At 34.5% G+C, this 21,089-nt stretch overlaps 1 protein-coding gene across 2 annotated transcripts in view; it reads right to left on the bottom strand.

Annotated features, from left to right (window-relative positions):
• ABCD2 (ATP binding cassette subfamily D member 2) overlaps positions 1-21,089 on the bottom strand; it is a 68,138-nt gene that overhangs the window by 13,534 nt on the left and 33,515 nt on the right. The window contains exons 8-9 of one of the 2 annotated variants that reach the window (XM_025455600.3): positions 6,844-6,989; positions 1,903-1,987 (exon numbers count right to left, since the gene is read on the bottom strand). In XM_025455600.3, coding sequence (XP_025311385.1) covers positions 1,903-1,987; positions 6,844-6,989 — 231 coding nt within the window. The remainder of the gene's footprint in view (positions 1-1,902; positions 1,988-6,843; positions 6,990-21,089) is intronic. The other variant, XM_049102645.1, reaches the window with a different exon arrangement.

Below are 21,089 nucleotides of genomic sequence, written 5' to 3'. Positions count from 1 at the left end.
GACTTTAGTTTTTACCAATTTTATTAGCTATGATTATGGTATATTATTATGTAAGAAAATATACCTATATTTTCTTGGTGCCACTGTTTTTTTTTTTTTTAAGGATTTTATTTATTTATTCATGAGAGAAACAGAAATAGGCAGAGACACAGGCAGAGAGAGAGAAACAGACTCCATGCAGGGATCCCGATGTGGGACTTGATCCCAGGACTCCAGAATCACACCCGGGGCCAAAGGCAGATGCTCAATGGCTGAACCACCCAGGCATCCCATTTGCCGCAGGTTTTTTTTTTTTAATTTTTTTTTTAAGATTTTATTTATTTATTCATTCAAGATAGACATAGAGAGAGAGAGGCAGAGACACAGGCAGAGGGAGAAGCAGGCTCCATGCAGGGAGTCTGGCGTGGGACTTGGGACTCGATCCCAGGACTCCAGGATCATGCCCTGGGCCAAAGGCAGGCGCTGAACCGCTGAGCCACCCAGGGATCCCCCATTTGCCGCAGTTTTTAAGGAAAAAATGCCATGAGTTTGGGATTTTCTTTAAAACACTTCAGAATTTTAAAAAAGAGATAAACTAAGTGTGGTCAAACGTTACACCTAGTGAATCAGTATGGTGGGAATGCGGGATTCAACTTACAATTTTCTCTTTGATGGAGTTTTGATGTTTTTCCATAATCAAAGTTTAAAAAAAAGTTGATAGCCAACTGACTGCTAAATGTGAGCTAACTAGTTGCTAAGTATTTAATGAGACTTACTTGATACATATTTTTTTTCTCCTTTTATGTTTTTTAAAGTTCCCTACAAAAGTATTACTGCTCCTACTGCAACTCCTTCAGTGTCACATCTGCCCCAGTTTATAATCATAAACTGTGTTATTTAGGCATTCCAGTACATAACTCTTGGTCATTTTCCCCTATGACTGTTTATTAAAGCTGAGTAACAGAAGTCCTGATAGCCTCCTGCTTTGCATACAACTCTGATTCTCATTGCCAGACGCCCACAATTAAGAGAAAGAGACAGAGAAATCTTTTTCAGAGAAGAATAGGACAAATAAGAATTTTTCAGAATAGCTTTAATATTTCTTTCCAGCAACTTGTGCTTGGTACACCTTGAGCCTAAAACGGCTATGAAGCTGATTGCAAAGAGAAAATTTTTCTCAAGAGGAATTATTTTTTTATCTCTCTTTTTCTGAGTCCAGTAAGACCTATGCTGGCTGGGTCCTTTATGCATTAGGTATGCCTCTGATTTTTAAGGAGGAGAGCACTACTAAGCTTAAAAGGCTACCAAATGCCTAAAAACTTAATTTAGTTTGAATTTAATAATTTAATTCAGAAGTAGTATTGAACGCCTACCTACTATGTTCACCACAGTATAATGGTAGTTATGTATTCGTCACATTTTAAAATTAGTAATAATCCCTTCTAACTTAGAACAAATGAAAATCTAATTTTGTCATCTAACATTACTCAGCCTAAGAAATAGAAAAAAAGTACTGGGAGATTTCCAACACATGAAAAAAATAATAAGAAATTTAAACCTGTAAATTCTAAGCATTAGTTTTTCCTTTTTTCTTTTCTCTTTGAGTATAATTGACATACAGTGTTACATTAGTTTTAGGTTTACCAAATAGTGATTGGACGAGTATATACATTATGCTGTGCTCACCACAAATGTAGGCTGCCATCTGTCACCACACAGGGCTATTAAAATACCACTGACTATATTCTCTATGCTGTACCTTTTTATCTGTGATTTATTCATTCCATAACTGGAATGCTGTATCTCCCACTCTCTTTCACCCATTTTGCCCATCCCTCCATCCCCCAGGAAGATATTTTTAAACTAAAGATGAGGACATCGAATCCTATCCAAAGACTTTAGTGACAATGATGGCATACTCACCTGTGATAAAACATGCGAGCCATGCCCATTCTTTGCTTTTCCCCTCCTGACAGAACATCTTTCCAGTCCATAACAGCATCCCATCCTTAAAAATATATAATTTTATATAAATATTTTATAATTTTATTATATATATATATATATATATATATATATATATGGCATTTGTTTAGTTGTTACTATTTTTACCTTGGACAATTGATTTCTGGCAAGTTTATATTATTGACACAAGGACCTGGTATTTTACAGAACATTATGCTTGGATAAACTAGAGAGCCTCATTTATAAGCATTTTGTTTTAGATTTCATATTTCTTAATGGTAATGATTCCTTATATTGATAAGACATGTTCTAAGAATTTTAAGTACTCATACTTTTAAAATTTGTTTCTAAATATCTCCGAAAAGTTGATATTCTTGTACTTATTTTGGAGGTTGGTAAGAGAAAAGACCAACACTTTATACAGGCCTAAGTCTACAAAGAGCAAGACAGAAATTTATTTAAATGGCTTCCATGTGCCTGGTACTTTATATGAGTTTCTCATCATATATTCTACAATCTTATGAGCTAGATTTTATTTGGTTGCATTTTATAAGTGAGTAAATTGAAATCTACAGAGTAGATGACAAGTTTAAGTTTACACAGCTAGAGATCAGAGCTAGGATTTATATGTAGATCTACCTTCACTCCTCACAGCATCTTTACTTTCTGTTGGACATTTACACAATAAACAAGGCTTCTATTTTTAAAAACTCGGTTACATCTATGCATACTGATGTAGAAATGTACCTGGAATGTTTTTATCGTTAGGAAAAAACCAAACTGCCGAATTGTGTGTGTGTGTATAGATACATACATGCATATACATTTATATAAAGTATGATTGCGTTTTTATAAACACACACATACACCCCACACTCATCCAGGACTGGAATTATGAGACTTTTACTTTCTAAGTTACACATTTTTATAATATTTGAACATTTGGTGATTTTTATTATTTTTATGGCTTATCTTTATTTTGTATTTATTTATTTTTTATTTTTAATTTATTTATGATAGTCACACACAGAGAGAGAGACAGAGGCAGAGACACAGGCAGAGGGAGAAGCAGGCTCCATGCACCGGGAGCCTGACGTGGGATTCGATCCCGGGTCTCCAGGATCGCGCCCTGGGCCAAAGGCAGGCGCCAAACCGCTGCGCCACCCAGGGATCCCTTATCTTTATTTTGTAATAAGAAAAACTTACTCAAAAACAAAACCCTGGGGCCTCTGAGAGAGATGGCCATATTACATATTTATCCATGGGAATATCAGAAAATAGAGCAGAGTAGGCAAAGTCTGATTTTCAAAGAGCAAAATGACTGCCAAAATTTGACACATATACTTAGGACAATCCCAAGTATTCAAAGCTTAACTCTCCCATTTGGAAAAAAAATCAGGCTCTTTGCCCTCTTCTTTATCCCTCATCTGAATTTGCACTTTCATTAAACTTTCTAAATAAACTTGGACAAAGGGAAAGAAAATAGAAGTAGAGTCTGTTGTTTTTTGTGCACTAGATTTGAAAGATCTTCCCCATTTCCTAACGATACTCCCCAGAGGGACTACTTTTCATTTTCTTGGGTAAACCTCCAGGAATTTTTTTGTTAATTTAAAAACCTATCATTACAATTTTATATTAGGAAAAAAATCTCAAAATGCCATCTGATTTAAAGTTCTTGCTTCCAGTGAAAACTGTTGAAATAAAATTATTCTCTATAACTGAATTTTATAGCATTTATGAAACATAGGCAAGGATTTGAAAAATAAGTTCAGATTGTTACACAGTGGAGAAATATTCTGGGGTTAAATTTTTTCCCCCTGCCAGCTGCGAAAGCACAAGAGAAAAGTATTTGGGTCAAAGGAAACTTTAGCTTTACATATTTAAATAAATCATGTCCTCTGTTCCACTAAACCCAAAAGTTTTAGTAGGCAATATTGCTTGATTGTAGAACATATAAATAAAAACTTTTGAGTCGTAATTATCACTTCTGATGCTGATTTAGTGAGATCAAACCAAAGAAGAGAACATTTTTCCTGCTTCCTTGAGATGTATATATTGCTTTAGTTCACATTAACATTTGTTAACACTTCTACTCTTTTCTATTTTGTAACTTCTTTCATGGAATAAAATCAGTTTTTAATTCCATCTTTTACTAAAGCAAAGCATTTCTCTAAGCAAAGTATTAGCTAGTCTACATGGAACTTCATTAGGCTTCTTCTAAAGTAAGTGGTGTCCCTACAAAATTAGGTGCTTTCCAGCTTTGCTTAAAAATATGAAACGTATTTCATGTTTTAAGGATTAAGTGAATAGAGTAGGCTTCCTTGGAATTTTTTTTACGTGTAAGGTTATAACAGCTTCTAAACCTCTGAATTTCTAACCTCTGAATTTCACCTGTAAAGGAGGGTTATTAAAATTGAAATCATGAGACAATTATAAATATTAAATGAGATGACAATGTACATTGCTTAATATAGTCTGTAAGGTAAGCACTCAATAAACCAAAGCAATTACTGTTACATTATTACGACTGGAATATTCTTTAGAAAAGTTCTTAAACTTCTTGATGACTTCTAAAAGAATAGAATAGTCCATGATTATTATAAATTTCTATTTGGATTACTGGGTTTCAAATTTACCCAAAAATAATTTCCCAAGATTAACATGCAGCACAAAAAAAAAAAAAAAAAGATGAACATGCAGCATTTATTTTGCCCTTGTGTCTTAAAACTGGGAAGAAGCTGACCATGTTGGGATCCCTGGGTGGCGCAGCGGTTTGGCGCCTGCCTTTGGCCCAGGGCGCGATCCTGGAGACCCGGGATCGAATCCCACGTCGGGCTCCCGGTGCATGGAGCCTGCTTCTCCCTCTGCCTGTGTCTCTGCCTCTCTCTCTCTCTCTGTGACTATCATGAATAAATAAATAAAATCTTTAAAAAAAAAAAAAAAAAAAAAAAGAAGCTGACCATGTGAAATGAAAGGACTATCTGCTTTCCACATTTTTAGCATTTATTTATGAATTGTGATTATAAGTATCATAAAATAAATATAATAATATCTCTTGTCTGCCTCATTGCTTATTATCAAATGAAGTAATATATATGAGATTTCCATATAAAATATCAAGTACCTTCATAAAAAGAAAATATCATAGTATCAATATTATAAGTGGTAATATTACCAGTAGCTACTAATTCTTGTGCATTTACTATGTGTCATTGTTCTAAATGCTCTACAGAGAGTCTTTTTAAAAAGTTTTTAATTCCAGTTGTTAACATACAGTGTTTTATATATATATCTAGATCTATCTATCTATCTATCTATCACATCTTCTTTATCTATTCTAGATACACTCTGTGGGCTGCTTCCATATCTTGGCTATTATAAATAATGCTGCTATAAACACAGGGATGCATCTATCCTTTCATATTAGTGTTTTTGTATTCTTTGGGTAAATACTCGGTAGTGTGATTGCTGGATCACAGGGTAGTTCTATTTTTAACTTTTTTGAGGAACTTCCATACTGTCTTCCAGAGTAACTGCACTGGTTTGGATTCTCACCAACAGTGCAAGAGGGTTTCTTTTTCTCCACATTCTCACCAACGATTATTTCTTGTGTTGATTTTCGTCATTCTGATAGGTGTGAGGTAACATCTCCTGGTGGTTCTGATTTGTATTTCCCTGATGGTAAGTGATGATAAACATCTTTTCATATGTCTCTTGGCCATCTAGAGGTCTTTTTTGGAGAAATGTCTGTTCATGTGTTCTGCCTGCAAAAGTTTCTTATTCTGATATAGTCCCAATAGTTTATTTTTGCTTTTATTTCCCTTGCTTCAGGAGACATATCTAGAAAAAAAGTTACTATGGTTGATGTCAAAGAGGTTACTGCCTATATTCCCTTTAGGATTTTTATGGTTTTAGATCTTACATGTAGGTCTTTAATCCATTTTGAATTTATTTTTGTGTATGGTGTAAGAAAGTGTTCTGGTTTCATTCTATTGTGTGTTGCTGTCCAGTTTTCCCAAGACCATATAGCTGTGGGACTCTACAGAAAGTCTTATTTAATACTCACAGAAGCCTCATTAGATAGCTATTTATATAAAAAAAGATAGCTATTTATCTCCATTTTACAGTTGAAGATACAGATGAAAGTGCTAATTAAGATTTGATTCTAGATCTCTGACTTCAAAGTCCACATTTTTAATCATTGTACTTCTGATAGGTAAATGGACTAGGAAAGAAAACATGAAACCTATGCAAAATTAAACCTAGAATTCTAGCTTGTTATTTTAATAGTTTTTCAAGGCTATCAAATTATGTGTTATCAAGTTATTTGAAATAATGACTATTAGAAAGTAATTCTTTTTTAAGCTTATATGTATAACTGTTACATCTACTCTTTCAACAATGCCTTATGCATAAAATACATAGTATAGAAGTTTCTATATCTTATCTAATTCTCTATGTGCTTCTTGAAAGAGGAAAAAATATACTGGTAAGACTGTGGGTCTGAAAACAAAAAAGAAATTCTGTGATACCTATTTATCAAATTATTGTTTAATGTAAGTTGAGAACTTGACAGGAGAGTATTTCTGTCACAGACTTTATATACATTTATATACATCTAGATTGATGATGGCCTTAGGGACAATCACGTATTCAAAAATGAAGGAAAAACTGTTTTCAAATGCTAGCAGCAGACAATAAAAAGCCTCATGTGCTGCAGGAAATATAACCCAAGCAGAAAAGAGGATGTCAATAATGGAAAAGCAATAAATGCTATAAGGTCTGTCTTTTGTGTTTATGTTCCAGTATAAGCATACATTCAAATTAAACCACAGACTATTTATCCAAGTTTATTTCTTGAAACAAAGTTAAGTGCATTTTTAAAATGATAGACTTTACCTCCTTCTCTTTGAACTATGTGATAGAGGTGCACATTATGTAGAATACATTCCAGATCATGATCTGTATAGCCTTTATCATGCATGTCATCCACTGAATCAGGATAGATGACTTGATCACGAAGACTTCCAAGAGACATATATGGCCTATAAAACACCAAGCACACAAGAATCCTAGTACAAAGTTATTTTAGTTTACTAGGGTGACATTCTCATGGTCTGAAAACTCCAGAGCAGACTTTAAATACCATATGTCTAGGGTTACATTCATTACCTCATGACAAGTATTTCTCAGGCACTACAGGATAATATTCTGTTACGTTCATGTAAAAATTTATTGAGACATAGCCACAAGAAAAAGTTGGATATTTTTGGCACAGACGTACATACCTTGTTTCACTATATTTTATAAACATTGGTTCTGCATTTCATCTAAAATTATTTGGTTTTAAATGTTATGAAATTTGAGGTTTTGACCCAGTGATGTGAAGTAGCAAAGCTTTTAAAAAATGCCATTAATGGGGTGCCTTGGTGGCTCAGTTGGTTGATAATGGACTCTTGGTTTTGGCTGAGGTCATATTCTCATGAGTGGTGTGATCCACTTGTGTCAGGTTCTGGGCTCAGGAGGGAGTCTGCTTGTCCCTCTCACTCACTCCCTCTCTGCTCTTCCCCACTAACTTGCGTTTGGGAGCATATTTGTGTGTGTTCTCTCTCAATCTCAGATCAATCAATTCTATGAAAAATAAAAATGCCATTAATAATAAAATTAAAGCAAAGCAAATTAAAATTATGCTGAGTTTCTTACTTTTCAGATTGGTAAAAGTTCAAAAACTTGACAACTTACTCAGCTGGAAAACTATGGAGAAACAGGTACACTCACATCAGTGAAAATGCAAAAATGTACAAACTTTTGGAGGCGATTTGGAAAAACGTCATATATTCTGGCCTTTGACCCACTTCTTGCAATTTACTCTAAAAGATATACTTCCAAAAATACAATAAGAGTGTGTAAGGTTATCTGCTGAAGCATTATCTGTAACTGAAAATATTGAAAACAACCTAAATGTCCACTCAAAGACTGGATAAACTATAGCACCTACACTATTGAGCTGTGAAACAGGATGTAGACAATCTCTATAGAATGATATTCCATTATATTCTTTTAAGTTGAAAAGCAAAGTGCAGAAGTAGATGTATAGCCAGGTTTTTCAACAGCAGCATTATGGATAACATGGAATCAGTACTTTGTAGTCGAGGGCTTTCTTATGTATTGTAGAGGTTTAACAACACACCCAATCTCCACCTACCAGATGCTAGTAGCATCTACTATAGTAGTTACTCCTTATTGTACCCTGCAGGACAACACCATCTCCATTTGAGAACCACTAACATACAGTGTACTTTTTTTTTTTTTTTACAGTGTACTTTCTTTACACAAAACGAAAGCAAAAAAGAAAGAATACGTTTATCTGCTTACATTTATTAAAAAAAAAAAACACAGTAAACTAGAAACTAATAAGACAGGTTACCTAAGGGAGATTGGAGAAACAAGGCAGCATGGATAGGGGAGAGAGTGACTTCTCTAAGTATCCTTTCTATATATTTTTACTTCCAGAATCATGTTAAAAAGTTATTAAAAAATATAACATTAAACCAATAATGGTGAAGGAAGAAACCTTAAAATTCAGTACAAACAGAAACAAATGAACTGAATAGTATATCAGAGAACCACATAAAAGTGGGGGGAGGTACTGGTCCAAGGAACTTGAACTCAATTTCAGGTGAAGACCAAGAGAACCACAAATACTGAACCTTATTTATTTATTTATTTATTTATTTATTTATTTATTTATTTATTTATCAATCATCTATCTATCTATCTATTGAAGATTTTATTTATTCTATCTATCTATCTATTTATTTATTGAAGATTTTATTTATTTATTCACGAGAGGCTCAGAGAGAAAGAGAGGCAGAGACCTAGGCAGAGGGAGAAGCAGGCTCCCTGCATGGAGCCCAATGCAGGACACGATCCCAGATCCTGCTCTTGCCTTGAGCCGAAGGCAAATGCTCAACCGCTGAGCCACTCAGTTGTCCCCTGAACCTTATTTATTTATTCATGAGAGACACAGAGAGAGAGAGGCAGAGACATAGGCAGAGGGAGAAGCAGACTCCCCTCAGGGAGTCTGATGTGGGATTGATCCCAGGACCCTGGGATCATGCCCTGAGCTGAAGGCAGATGCTCAACCATTAAGCCACTCAGGCATCCCAATACTGAACCTTATTTAGCACACTTCTTGTTGGTAATGATACAGGTGTAGCAATTCTGAAATTATTGTACCTATGTTGCAGGATTGACCAAAGAAGTAAACAGTTTAATAATGTTAGGAGCTAGGTGCTCCCTCTGAAGAAAGATGATACTAACAGAGCAGGTGAGAAGGCAAGAAAATCTGTAAATACTTCATTTGAATTAGGATGTCAGTATGAATTCATGCTTTAAAAAAATCTATTTCCTGTTTTGTCTACACTTGGTGTATCCTGATATTGTCCTCTGAGAAGGACATAGCATCATTTAGGTAGTGCAATGGGTTGAACTGTGGACCCAAGAATATACGCCCATGTCCTAAATTCCCAATACCTGGGAATGTGACCTTATTTGGGAAAAAAAAAAAAAAGTCTTTGCAGATGTAACTAAGTTAAGGCTCTCCAGATGAGATCATTCTGGATTAACCAGATGGGCCCTAAGTCCAGTAAGTGCCCTTATAAGAAGAGGAGAAAGGAAGGGAAGAAAGTCATGTGATGACAGAGAAGAAGACTAGAGTTATGCTGTCCCAGGCCAAATTCATCTGGCACCATAAGAAGCTGGAAAAGGCAAGAAAAGACTCTATCCTAGAGCTTTCTTGCAGAGAATAAGCTTGCCAATACTTTGATTTTGACCTCCTGTCCTCCAGAACTATCAGAGAATACATTTCTGTTGCTTTAAACCACCAAGTTCTTGGTTAATCAGCATATCTCAGGAACAGGTAGCTTTCTTGCACCAAAACCAAACCAAACCAAACCAAACCAACAAACCAACAAAAAAACCCCAAAAGCATTACCTGAATCATATCACCAGGAAACTACCAGACAAACCTAACTTAAAAGACTTTCTTAAAATAATAACATTTTTGCCCTCTATGTATATCAACTCATTAAAAAAGAGAGAAGCTGGGGAGGTGAGATTAAAAGAAACTACAGCACCATAGCAACTAAAATGCAAATGAATTGAGAAAAACAAGTTATTATAAATGATAGCATTATGATCATTGGCAATATTTAAATATGGAAAATTGTTGAGGCTCCTGGGTGGCTCAGTCAGTTGGGCATCTGACTCTTGGTTTCAACTCAGATCATGATCTCATGGCTTGTGGGATCCAGTCCCGTGAAGGGCTCTGTGCTCAGCAGGGAGTCAGCTTGAGGAGTCTCCCCCTGCCCCTCCTCTCCTCTCTCTCTCTTTCTCACACATACACACTCTCTCTAAAATAAATAAATATTAAAAAATATATTTATATAAAAAAACATGGAAAGTTATTGGGGGTCACTGAGAGGACATGACTGCTGGTTGACCATGAGCTGGGCTGAGACAATCAGAGGTTCCTCACTGCCTCACATGTGCTCGGAATGTATGCTCTGCCCACCATTCCCACTGCTGGAACTGTTTCCAAGAAAGCAGCCTTGAGAGAGCAATGTGTTTTTGGGACCATCTGGATGCTATATGTGACTGAACCCAGTTAAGGCCTCCATACACAATTAAGATTCTGGTGGGCAAGTGCAGAGATCCATTCACCGTGTAGTTGACCAAGACAGGCTTCATATGTTAGTTCCCCTGCCTGTTAAATCTGCCTCCTACCAATCTAGACTAGTTTCTTCTGTCCCCTTTTGCCGTCCATGTACAGGAGCCAGTTTGTGAACCAACAGAAGTATATTTAGATAATATTATACCAGTGTTAATTTTCATGAATTTGATTATTGTGTTATGGTTATGCTAGAGAATATCTTTGTTCTTTGGAAATACACCCGAAAGTAGTTAGGGATGAAGATTTCTGATTCCTGCAACTTACTTTGAGAAAACGAGAGAAAGTTGAAAGTTTTAAGTATAAATGTGTTTTTGTAGATCAATTTTCTACCTAGTTTCCCATAAGATGCAAATAATTTAGTTGAAGGAGAGACAACACAAAGTTATTTTATAATAAGTTTAACTAATATATGAAAATAAACTATTTCTATTTTAATGATATATATATATATATATATATATATATACACACAATCATGTAAAGATTTTTAATGTGGTCTTTACAAATATAGGAATCATTGGTCATATTTTAAAAATTGAGATATAGAGGTGCCTGCATGGCTCAGTCAGTTAAACATCCAACTCTTGGTTTCTGCTCAGGTCACGAGACTGAGCTCCATGTCAGGCTCCATTCTCAGCAGGGAGGCTGCTTGAGATACTCTCTATCCCTCTGCCCCTCCCCTGCTCATGCTCTTCCTCTCAAATAAATAAATAAATCTTTAAAAAAAATTGAGATAAAGTCCATATATAATAAAAATCCACCCTTTTAAAGACACAGTTCAGTGATTTTTAGTATATTCACAAGCTCATGTAACCATCACCACTATCTAATTCCAGAATATTTTCTTCACACCAGAAAGAAACTCCATATCCGATAGCAGACAGTCCTATTCTCACTCCTCTCAGCCACTGACAGCCACTAATCTACTTGCTTTCTCCAGAGATTCGCCTATTCTGGACATTTCATATACATGAAATCACATAACATGTGGTCTTTTGTGTAACATGTGGTCTTTTGTGATGGCCATCTTTCTGTTAGCATAATGCGAAATTTCAGGTTCACTGTAGCATGTAACAATATTTAATTCCTTTCTATGGCTGAATAATATTACACTGTATGAGGGCAGTCCCGGTGGCCCAGTGGTTTAGCACCGCCTTCGGCCTAGGGTGTGATCCTGGAGACCCAGGATCGAGTCCCACATCACGCTCCATGCATGGAGCCTGCTTCTCCCTCTGCCTGTGTCTCTGCCTCCCTCTTTCCGTGTCTCTCATGAATAGATAAATAAAAAATCTTTTTATTTATTTATTTATTTATTTATTTATTTATTTATTTGTTTGTTTGTTTATTTATTTATTTATTTATATTTTTAAAAAATCTTTTAAAAAATATTACACTGTATGAGGATGCCACAGTTTGTTAATCCATTCATCAGTTGATAGATATTCTAGTTGTTTTCACTATTTGGATATTATAAACAGTGGGCATACACCTAGGAGTGGAATTTCAGGGGTATATGACTGTTTACTTTTTGAAGCACTGCCCAACTGTTTTCTGAAGTGACTATACCATTTCTGGTCACATTTTTTTTCCCTACCATTTCCCTATATCTTTTTCTCTTGCCTTTTTCTTTACCTTTCCCTCTCCAGTCTAACCATATTTCTTTAAAAAAATAGAATTAGGACACACAATTATTTGTCTATATTACGTTAAGCACTCATATAATGTGACAATATCTTAAGTTAATGTCTGGTAATAATAATTGTAGCATAAACAGAAATTGGCTATCAGAGCCAGTGACTAGTTTTTCAAATGGTACCTAAGACTACTTAAAGAAGAAATACAAGGTAACTGTAGTGAGCAGCACTTTTGCTAGCTTTCAAAAGACACCAGTTCCAATTTGATGTAAATTAGATGCACAGATATATCTTATACCTTAGTATGAACTCCAGATATGATTTGATCTACAGAACAGCCATGACACAATATATAACAGAGACTACAATGATTAAAATACATCTGAACATTCATTTCACAGATATTTCTACAGGATTTTACCATAAGACTTGATTAACTGGGAATATCTGATGAAATCATCTTTTACATCTACATTTCAAGGAAGACAGTAAAGAGTCACGGTTGTGATAATAGGCTTTAGAGAGACGGTTCTGGGCTGGAATTCCAATTTTCCTATTTACTAATGATGTGACCCAAATTCTGAACTAGAGCTGCTTCATTTGCAAAGTAACTTATTATTCCGTTTGTTATAAAAACTAAATGAGGCGGTGGGTTTTTAATAGAGCATGAATGAAGCAATGTAGTCCGAGCACTTAGTACAGAAAAGATACATAGCAGGCACTCAATAAACTATTACGGGAACAAAAGTTCATTTCTATTTCGGTTTATGTTTGCTACCAATGTGGTACGGCAACATTTTAAAAAAAGCAAAAGAACTTCCATTAACCAGGGATGCCTGGGTGGCTCAAGGTTAAGCATCTGCCTTTGGCCCAGGGCATGATCCTGGAGTCCCGGGATCAAGTCCCACATTGGGCTCCCTGTATGGAGCCTGCTTCTCCCTCTGCCTGTGTCTGTACCTCTCTCTCTCTGTGTGTGTCTCACGAATAAGTAAAATCTTAAAAAAAAATTTATGTGAAGGGAATGCATATTAAATTATATAAGAAATATTTATAAAATTATATATTTATAAGGACTCAACAAATACTGCTCTATTAGAGTTCCATTTTTTCTTAATTGTTTTATCATCATGTAAAATGATATAAATAACACATTCTATATGTTTTTAATGGGGTACAGAGCAACTAAGGATACTTTTTTTAAGGGCAGAGGGGCAAAGGGACAGGGGTAGAGAGAGAATCTTAAGCAGACTCCACACCCAACATGTAGCCTGGTGCAGGCTCTATCTTACAACCCTGAGATCATGACCTGAGCCAAATACAAGAGTCACTCACTTAAGCAACGAGCCACACAGGCACCCCTAAGGATACTTTGATAGACTTAATTAATATATTTACTTAAAAATATTATTAAGTTAAAGTTACCACCAAATTCTCTTGAAAAATTATATCAAGAAAAGTTGGGATGATGCAGAATCTTTTTGAAAGCACAGGAAACAGAGGACCCTATATTCAATGTTAATGGATTAGTTTGCATGTGATCCTTTTCCAACTCAAAGGCCTGGAATTTAACATTTTAAGCTAGGTCAAGTTTCTCTAGTTCTTACTAAAGTTATACATAATTGAAAAGCACTTAAAGTACCCTTTACTAAGCTTCTTTCTAGATATATAGACCTATTCAGATTATCTTCTAAATATTTCAGGTAGATCAGTTACCAAGTCAGAATGTTATTAGCTTGCTTGCTCTGGCCCATCAGAGAGGGGATCATGCAACATACCTACTATAAACAAAAGAAATAGATTGCTTATAATTAGTAGCTATCAAAAAAGAAACACTAACTAGTTTTAATTTACTTCCTAAGTAAAATCCAGAATAACCTCTATTTGTTGTGGAAAAGATATTGGAATAAACTCATAGGTATCACATTATAATTTGAATTATTATTATTTAAACAATTATCATAATTGTTTTTCTTTGTAATCTGGGATTACTTCAAGTGCATCTACATTTAAAATTGTTAATTACAATAGTAAAATTAAAGTTTTTCAGATCAAATCCATTCCCACTCATTATGGCTTTTTACATTTATATTACAAATGTCTCTGGGTATTCCTGTAATTTGTATTCTACTTCACAGTTTTCTGTGTTAATGTTGAAAAATCTGACAATTTATGATTGTTTTGGTAAAATGTGTTAACATTTATTAGGGTTTATATTCATATATTTTTATATTGTTCTGTATTTTTCTCTTTAATAGAGACAAAAGGAGAAACCATCGAGAAATGTTAGCTCTGTCTTTTAAGGTTTTAGTCTCTGGAATGATCATCCAAAATTCTAAATGTCTCATAGTCATCTGGAATTTAATTGTCAACAATGTTGACAAAAATATCACAGCAGTATAAACTATATTTAAGCATGAGATGTGTTAAGTTTAAGGTACAGCTAAGTGCTGCTGTGTTACCATAGTGATAAGACGTTAGCAATCTGAAAGCCATAGACTATAGCTATTAATAATTCATATAAATGTACACACTGGGACCAATCATGTCATCAGATTCTTTCATGAATAGCAAGAATAAAATTTGAGTCCTCAATACATAAGTCATTCCTAATATTCTTAAAATAAATATGTAGCAAAAAAGAAGAAGTATTCAACTGAAAAGAAATATTAACTATTACTGCAATCATATTTTTAGGATGTTATTTCTAGGTGCCAAAGCACAGCCTCTGGAGAGCAGGGACTACATTTAATTCCAAGTAATAAGAATAATGTTAGTGGAATAATCAAAGTATTGCTAACCTGATGAGAATGCAAATTTCTTAAAAATCACTTTTGTTATAAGTATTTATCATTATATTCGACTACTGTATGAAATCCCTGTTATTTTACTTTTTGATCTACAAAAATTCTAATTCCAAGTGGTTCAACTTAAGCTTGACTCATAAAATTAGGAAAACTTTTGGATGCAAAGGAAGATTTTTCTCCATTGTTATTTTTATAAGTTAATCCACAGAAGAGTTAAAAATAAAAAAAAAAATCTATGCTAAACATTTTTCTAAGCAACAGGAAGCTATAGGAAATTGTTTATATTTATAGATTCCTTTAAGAGAGTTTTTTTTTTTTTTTTTTTTTAAGAGAGTTTTAAAAAACTGAATCACTACACAGGAGATACCAAAATGTATAATTTACAATTCTGTCAACCAATTGCCTGAAGATACTTATGCAAAGTTTACTTGCTTTGAATCTAATAGTTAGAAAGCAAAGAAACAGAAGTAAATTAGCTACAGCAATATTACTGAGCCTTCTTCATGGTTAAAATAATTTCTTTACAAGTAAATTAGCTGCAGTAATATTATAAGCCTTTTTCATAATTTCTTTTACAGGGGACATGTTAAATGACAAATATTTACAACCCCACCATAAAGAGGATTATATATCTAGGACAAGCAACAAAATAAATAGCTGGTTTCCTTATTAGTATATGGAGCCAGACTGATTTGGCAGTCGAAACCAAATCTGTGCAGATGTTCATTCACTCATTTATTCAATCTTTCATCATATGTTCATTGTAGTGTTATAATATGCCATTCTATAGATTCAATAGATTCAGTAGGATACCACCAGTATGGTACAGAGATGCAGATGCCCTTTCTAGCTTATATTCTATAAAGATTTGTTCAATAGTGAGTCAACATGGGCAAAGTCTGTTCTAGTAACAACCCCCACTTCCTAAACTCAGATTTGTCTAATTTGGGGGCAGCAAGACCAGTGTATGTGTAACTGACAGTGTATGGGGCTCCATGAGTAGGCCTGTATTAAGCCATATCACATTCTTCCTTTATTCCAGTGGCCATGTCAGACCAACATTCCACTCAGGCAACGGCCCCAGGGAAGCCTGCATCTTTGTCCTTCAGAAGCTCTTCCTATTTGTGTTTTTACACCTAGAGATCCATTAAGAATAAAAAAGTCCAAAAACTAGAGACCAAGAGGAAAATAGTAATCAAGATATTTAAACTAGCATTCCCCCATATTCTTACTTAGGTCCTTTTCCAGGCCCCATCCTCATGTTTTAATCTGAGGGAAAAAAAATAAAAAAGAAAGACAAAAGAAGAAGAGAAAAGAAAAGCAAGGATCTCACTAAAAATACATTAATTGAGTATGAGGGCACCATCTCTGCCATGGAAAAAGGAGGCAAACTAGTTTTTCTAACCTCCTTCCTGATCTCATGTGCTCCTGATCCTTCAATAGTTATTATTTGGTTTTATATGTGTGGGTTAAGCGATATTCTTCAATAACATAGTTCTCCTATCCCTCCAAACAGGAAATCCTGGATTTGAAATGTATTTATATAGAAACAATTCAAAAGGATGTTCAGATTTTTAAATATCTTCACAACTCATTTGACACATCCACATCTTAGCCTGCAATGCAGTGGTGTCAATGTTGGTGTTACTTAAGTGTGCTGGTCATTCTGATGAACCTCTTAAACCAAAAATCTTTTCTCTGTTTTAAAAGACAATCTCTTGTTTTGCCAACATAAAGGTCAAATAACTATTTTTTAATGTCATAATGTATTATGAAAATTAAGATTTGCTTGTTTCATGTCTCTGCAGGAAGTCTGATTTTATTAAGGGAATCCTTTTAGAGATTATTTTAAATTTTATGGATAAGTGGGGTTTAGAAGAAAGGAAGGAATACAGGACAATTTTTTTTAAAATCTATTTATTTATGAGAGACACACAGAGAGAGGCAGAGACACAGGCAGAAGGAGAAGCAGGCTCCTCTGGGGAGCCTGATGCGGGACTCAATCCCAGGACCCCAGGATCACAACTTGAGCCAGAGGCAGACACTCAACCAACTGAGCCACCCAAGTGCCCCATAGAGGAAATGTTCTAATTTGAAAATGATTTGCAAATAAAGAAATTTTAATGTTATACAAGAATATATCTTCCTTCACATTAATATAAATGAATGATAGCCAGTACCTCTGCTAAGTTTTTTGCTAAAATTTTCCTGTGTTGCTCTCCAGCCCCAGCATTATATGGACCTCTGCTTCCAAACAATAGCTTGATATTAGTACAGATTTAGCATACCAAACAAACAACTTTAGCAGGTGATACTTGCAAGGTCAGGCAAAAGCACAGTAATTTTTCAGAGAAATGTGCCCTGCTGCTAGCAACAACCAAGACAAAATAACTTTAGAGTCAGATATGCCTAAGTTTAAATGTTAGCTCCAGTCAGCTGAATGACTTCAACCTAAGTTTTCTCATCTAGGATTAGAAGTACTAACACCAAGTTTATGGGTTTTCATACAGAAAAATTAGAAACATATAATATGTGTAGAATAGTGACTAAGTATGGCAATCACTTATCACATTGTAAAATAACAAAACAAAACAAAAACAAAGTAATAAGGCCAGAGATGTTCAGTTCTTGCTAAAGATGTTCTAGGATCCATCAATTATTTTAAAAGGTCATAAGATTCTCAAAATAAAAATCAATATTAATTCACTTTATGTTAAAAATACACAGGCTAGTCAACTATACTTCAATTTAAAAAATGCATAGATTGTATCATTAAAGGCATGAGTGGAAATGCCAACAAAGAAAGAATGGATTAAATACTGGCACTGCTAAAAGCTGAGATTTCATGTCATAAGCTCTTCTGACTAAGAAAAACAATGGATAAATACAGAAATTTTTGAAAGTGAATGCAAACTATAAAAGAATCATTTTGTTATTCCCCATAAATTTGGGGAATAACAGTGCTAGAGAGGCTTTAATTACTATAATTTTCTGAGAAAACATTTAAGGTCGAACAGTGGTTTGTTTTTTTCCTTTTCAATCACAGGTAGATGTTTTCAATATGATTATTTTATTAATCTGAAAATAACAGGCAGTGAATGCAGAGGGTTTATTTCCAGAGATTTGATGAAGTCTAACTCTAGCTCTGAAATGCTGTGTAACTCAAAGTATTAAAGTCTCTAAACCCTTTTTAAAAGATTTTATTTATTTATTCATGACAGAGAAAGAGAGAGAGAGAGGCAGAGACACAGTCAGAGGGAGAAGCAGGCCCCACACAAAGAACCCGATGTGGGACTCGATCCCCAGACCCCGGGATCATGCCCTGAGCTGAAGGCAGATGCCCAACCACTGAGCCACCCAGATGTCCCAAGTCTCTAATCCCTTTGAACTCCAATTTAATTATTTAAAACATTATACTTAGCATGACTTACGCAGAGCATAATCAATATGTACTGTTTATACACCTAAAGATACAAGTAACCTTACCTATATTTAATTTTCTCTATAATCTAATTAGTCATGCTATCATTCCTGGATACAAATTTAGGATTTTTGTATTTCATTTAATTTAAAAATGTGGTTCATAACTATTTATTAAGCAGTATTTACATTAAGTCTGGAAGATAAAGCTGCATGGTACTTGAACATACTATCCTGTGAATGAAGTAGTAAACAAATACTGAGCTGATAAATAAAATGTTATTTTGTTTATTTTAAAACATTTCATTTATTTATTTGAGAGAGAATGAGAGAGATCATAGAGGGAGAAGAAGAGGGAGAAGCAGACTGCCTGCTGAGCAGAGAACCTGATGCGGAACTCAATCCCAGGACCCCGAGATCATGACCTGAACCAAAGGCAGACACTTAACTGACTGAGCCACCCAGGTGCCCCTAAAATGTTACTTATAATTTCAGAATATCTTTTAGCAAAATAAAATGAGAAGTAGTAAGTGTAATAGAAGTTACCATCATCTTTTGTTATATTTCTCAAGGAGCATGAACAGACTAAAATTGAATATATAAGATTATATCATATGTATATAAGAAAAATATGTCATTTACTTGTGGAGAGGAGATAAATTCCTCAGGTAGAAACTGGGCAAATGGCAGACCCAAAAAGCACCAGAGAACTTTAAAAAGTAATTCAAAGAACTTCAGCATAAAGACTACTTTAGCAATGCTTAAGGAATGGGAGCTATTATTTCCAAATATGTACCAATGACATAATATTAATGGACTTGAATTAATAAATATTTGCTTTTCTCAGTTTGGTGTATTAAAGGGAGTGTAGATAGGACAAACTTGCTTAGAAGTTTCCCAAAGCAAGAACAAAAATTGTGTGCCTACTTGAATCTGAGGCATTTCTAATCTATTTAGTCACTGGAGAAATAGCCAATTCATGACAACTATTAAAATCCTAACTGGTTTTCAAAACCTAGGTCAAATGACACAGTGTTATATTGTGGTTTATCTCATTTTGAACATCTATGGCAAGACTTTCTTGAGGTGTATTAAAGTTGGTTGCATGCTTTTGTTTATAACCAAATTTAACATAAGCTCCACACTGAAGGACTGTCTTATTCATTGTCTATCTTCCATAGTATCTAATAGCAGGGCTTTATAAATACTTAAAATTACAAAGAGTAGAGTATTGACAAAGAATAAAGTATATTAATGTTCCCAAAATATGAAGTATGATATCTGATATCCTAGCCATTCCAGTCCCTTCTTCTTTTTTTTCTTTTTTCTCTTACTTAAAAAAAAATGTTTAGTTAAATTTAATTTGACCCTTATAATACAACCCTTCTCTCATTTCCTAACTCCGTTTCTCATTTCTCATTCCTTCTCTCATTTCTCAAACTCCAAAGTCAAGGATGGACAGAAATTTGCACAAGTTACCTTTTCAAAGAAAATTATGGGAAGTCTAAATCTATGTCAGATTTGTTAAATGTAAGTATTAAGGCATAAGTATTGAGTAGTGAGAAGATCAGGGTTAAAATTTCTGTCCCAAGATATTTCTACCACAGAAGGGCAGTGAGAGCAAGAGTTCTGGGAACAGAATTACTGGGTTGGTGCCCAATTGGAGACCGTTGCTGAAGAAAGATATGTATATAAAGGATCCTCTGGACGATTAAAAAGAAAGAAAATAACACAAAGGAACACAAGATTTTGCCATCTTTTGTCAATAAACAACTATTTCTTCTTTCTTCCCTCCCATTCTTCCCTCCCTCCATTCTTTCCTCTTTGTTTCTCCCCTACTCTCTCCCTCTCCTCACTCTCTTTGCCCCAACCCCCATCAAAATGTTTCAATTTCCTATTTTGATGAATGTTAGCTTATAATAGTACTTTGTTAGCTGTTGAGCTAACCAAATAAAAGAATAGGCTTTTGAGACTTTAATGGCTGAAGTTAGAGACATACTACAGAATTACTGGGTGACTAATGGGTCATAAATTAGTGGATTAGTGAATGTAAAAGCAGAAAATCACAAATCTACCCTAAGGTAGTTGGGAAGACAGAAATTCTGCACCAAGAATTGACAAAAAAAATTCAGGATCTGTATCCAATTGGAAGACTCTTCCTGAGGGTCAAGATGGCAAATGATGGGGAACAATGAGTTTCAACCATCAGTTTGAAGATTATAGTACAGTCATATTATGCAGGAAATTGTCTTGAATAGCCTAAAATTGCCCAAATATTTTTTAAAGTCACATCTGAGCAACACTAAGTATTTTACCATATATTATTCCATAGATTTAGAGTAGCTAAATCTATATTAGAGATGAAATTTTTCTTTGCTACAACTTATCAAATATCCTAATAGTTCTCATACCCAGTCATTAATGAAATAAGATGAGAGGAAGCTGTTTTGAAACTAATTTATCTAACACAACTTTTTATTTGTATTCTTGAACTAAGCCCAGATTTTCATTTATCTGGTTCTCATTATTAACACTGTTAAAGTATTAGAAAAC

The sequence above is a fragment of the Canis lupus genome, chromosome 27 (genome assembly GCF_003254725.2).
Source record: "Canis lupus dingo isolate Sandy chromosome 27, ASM325472v2, whole genome shotgun sequence".
NCBI classification, from domain to species: Eukaryota; Metazoa; Chordata; class Mammalia; order Carnivora; family Canidae; genus Canis; species Canis lupus.
The sequence above is the reverse complement of the archived record's forward strand: the minus strand, read 5'-3'. Positions and strand labels throughout refer to the sequence as shown.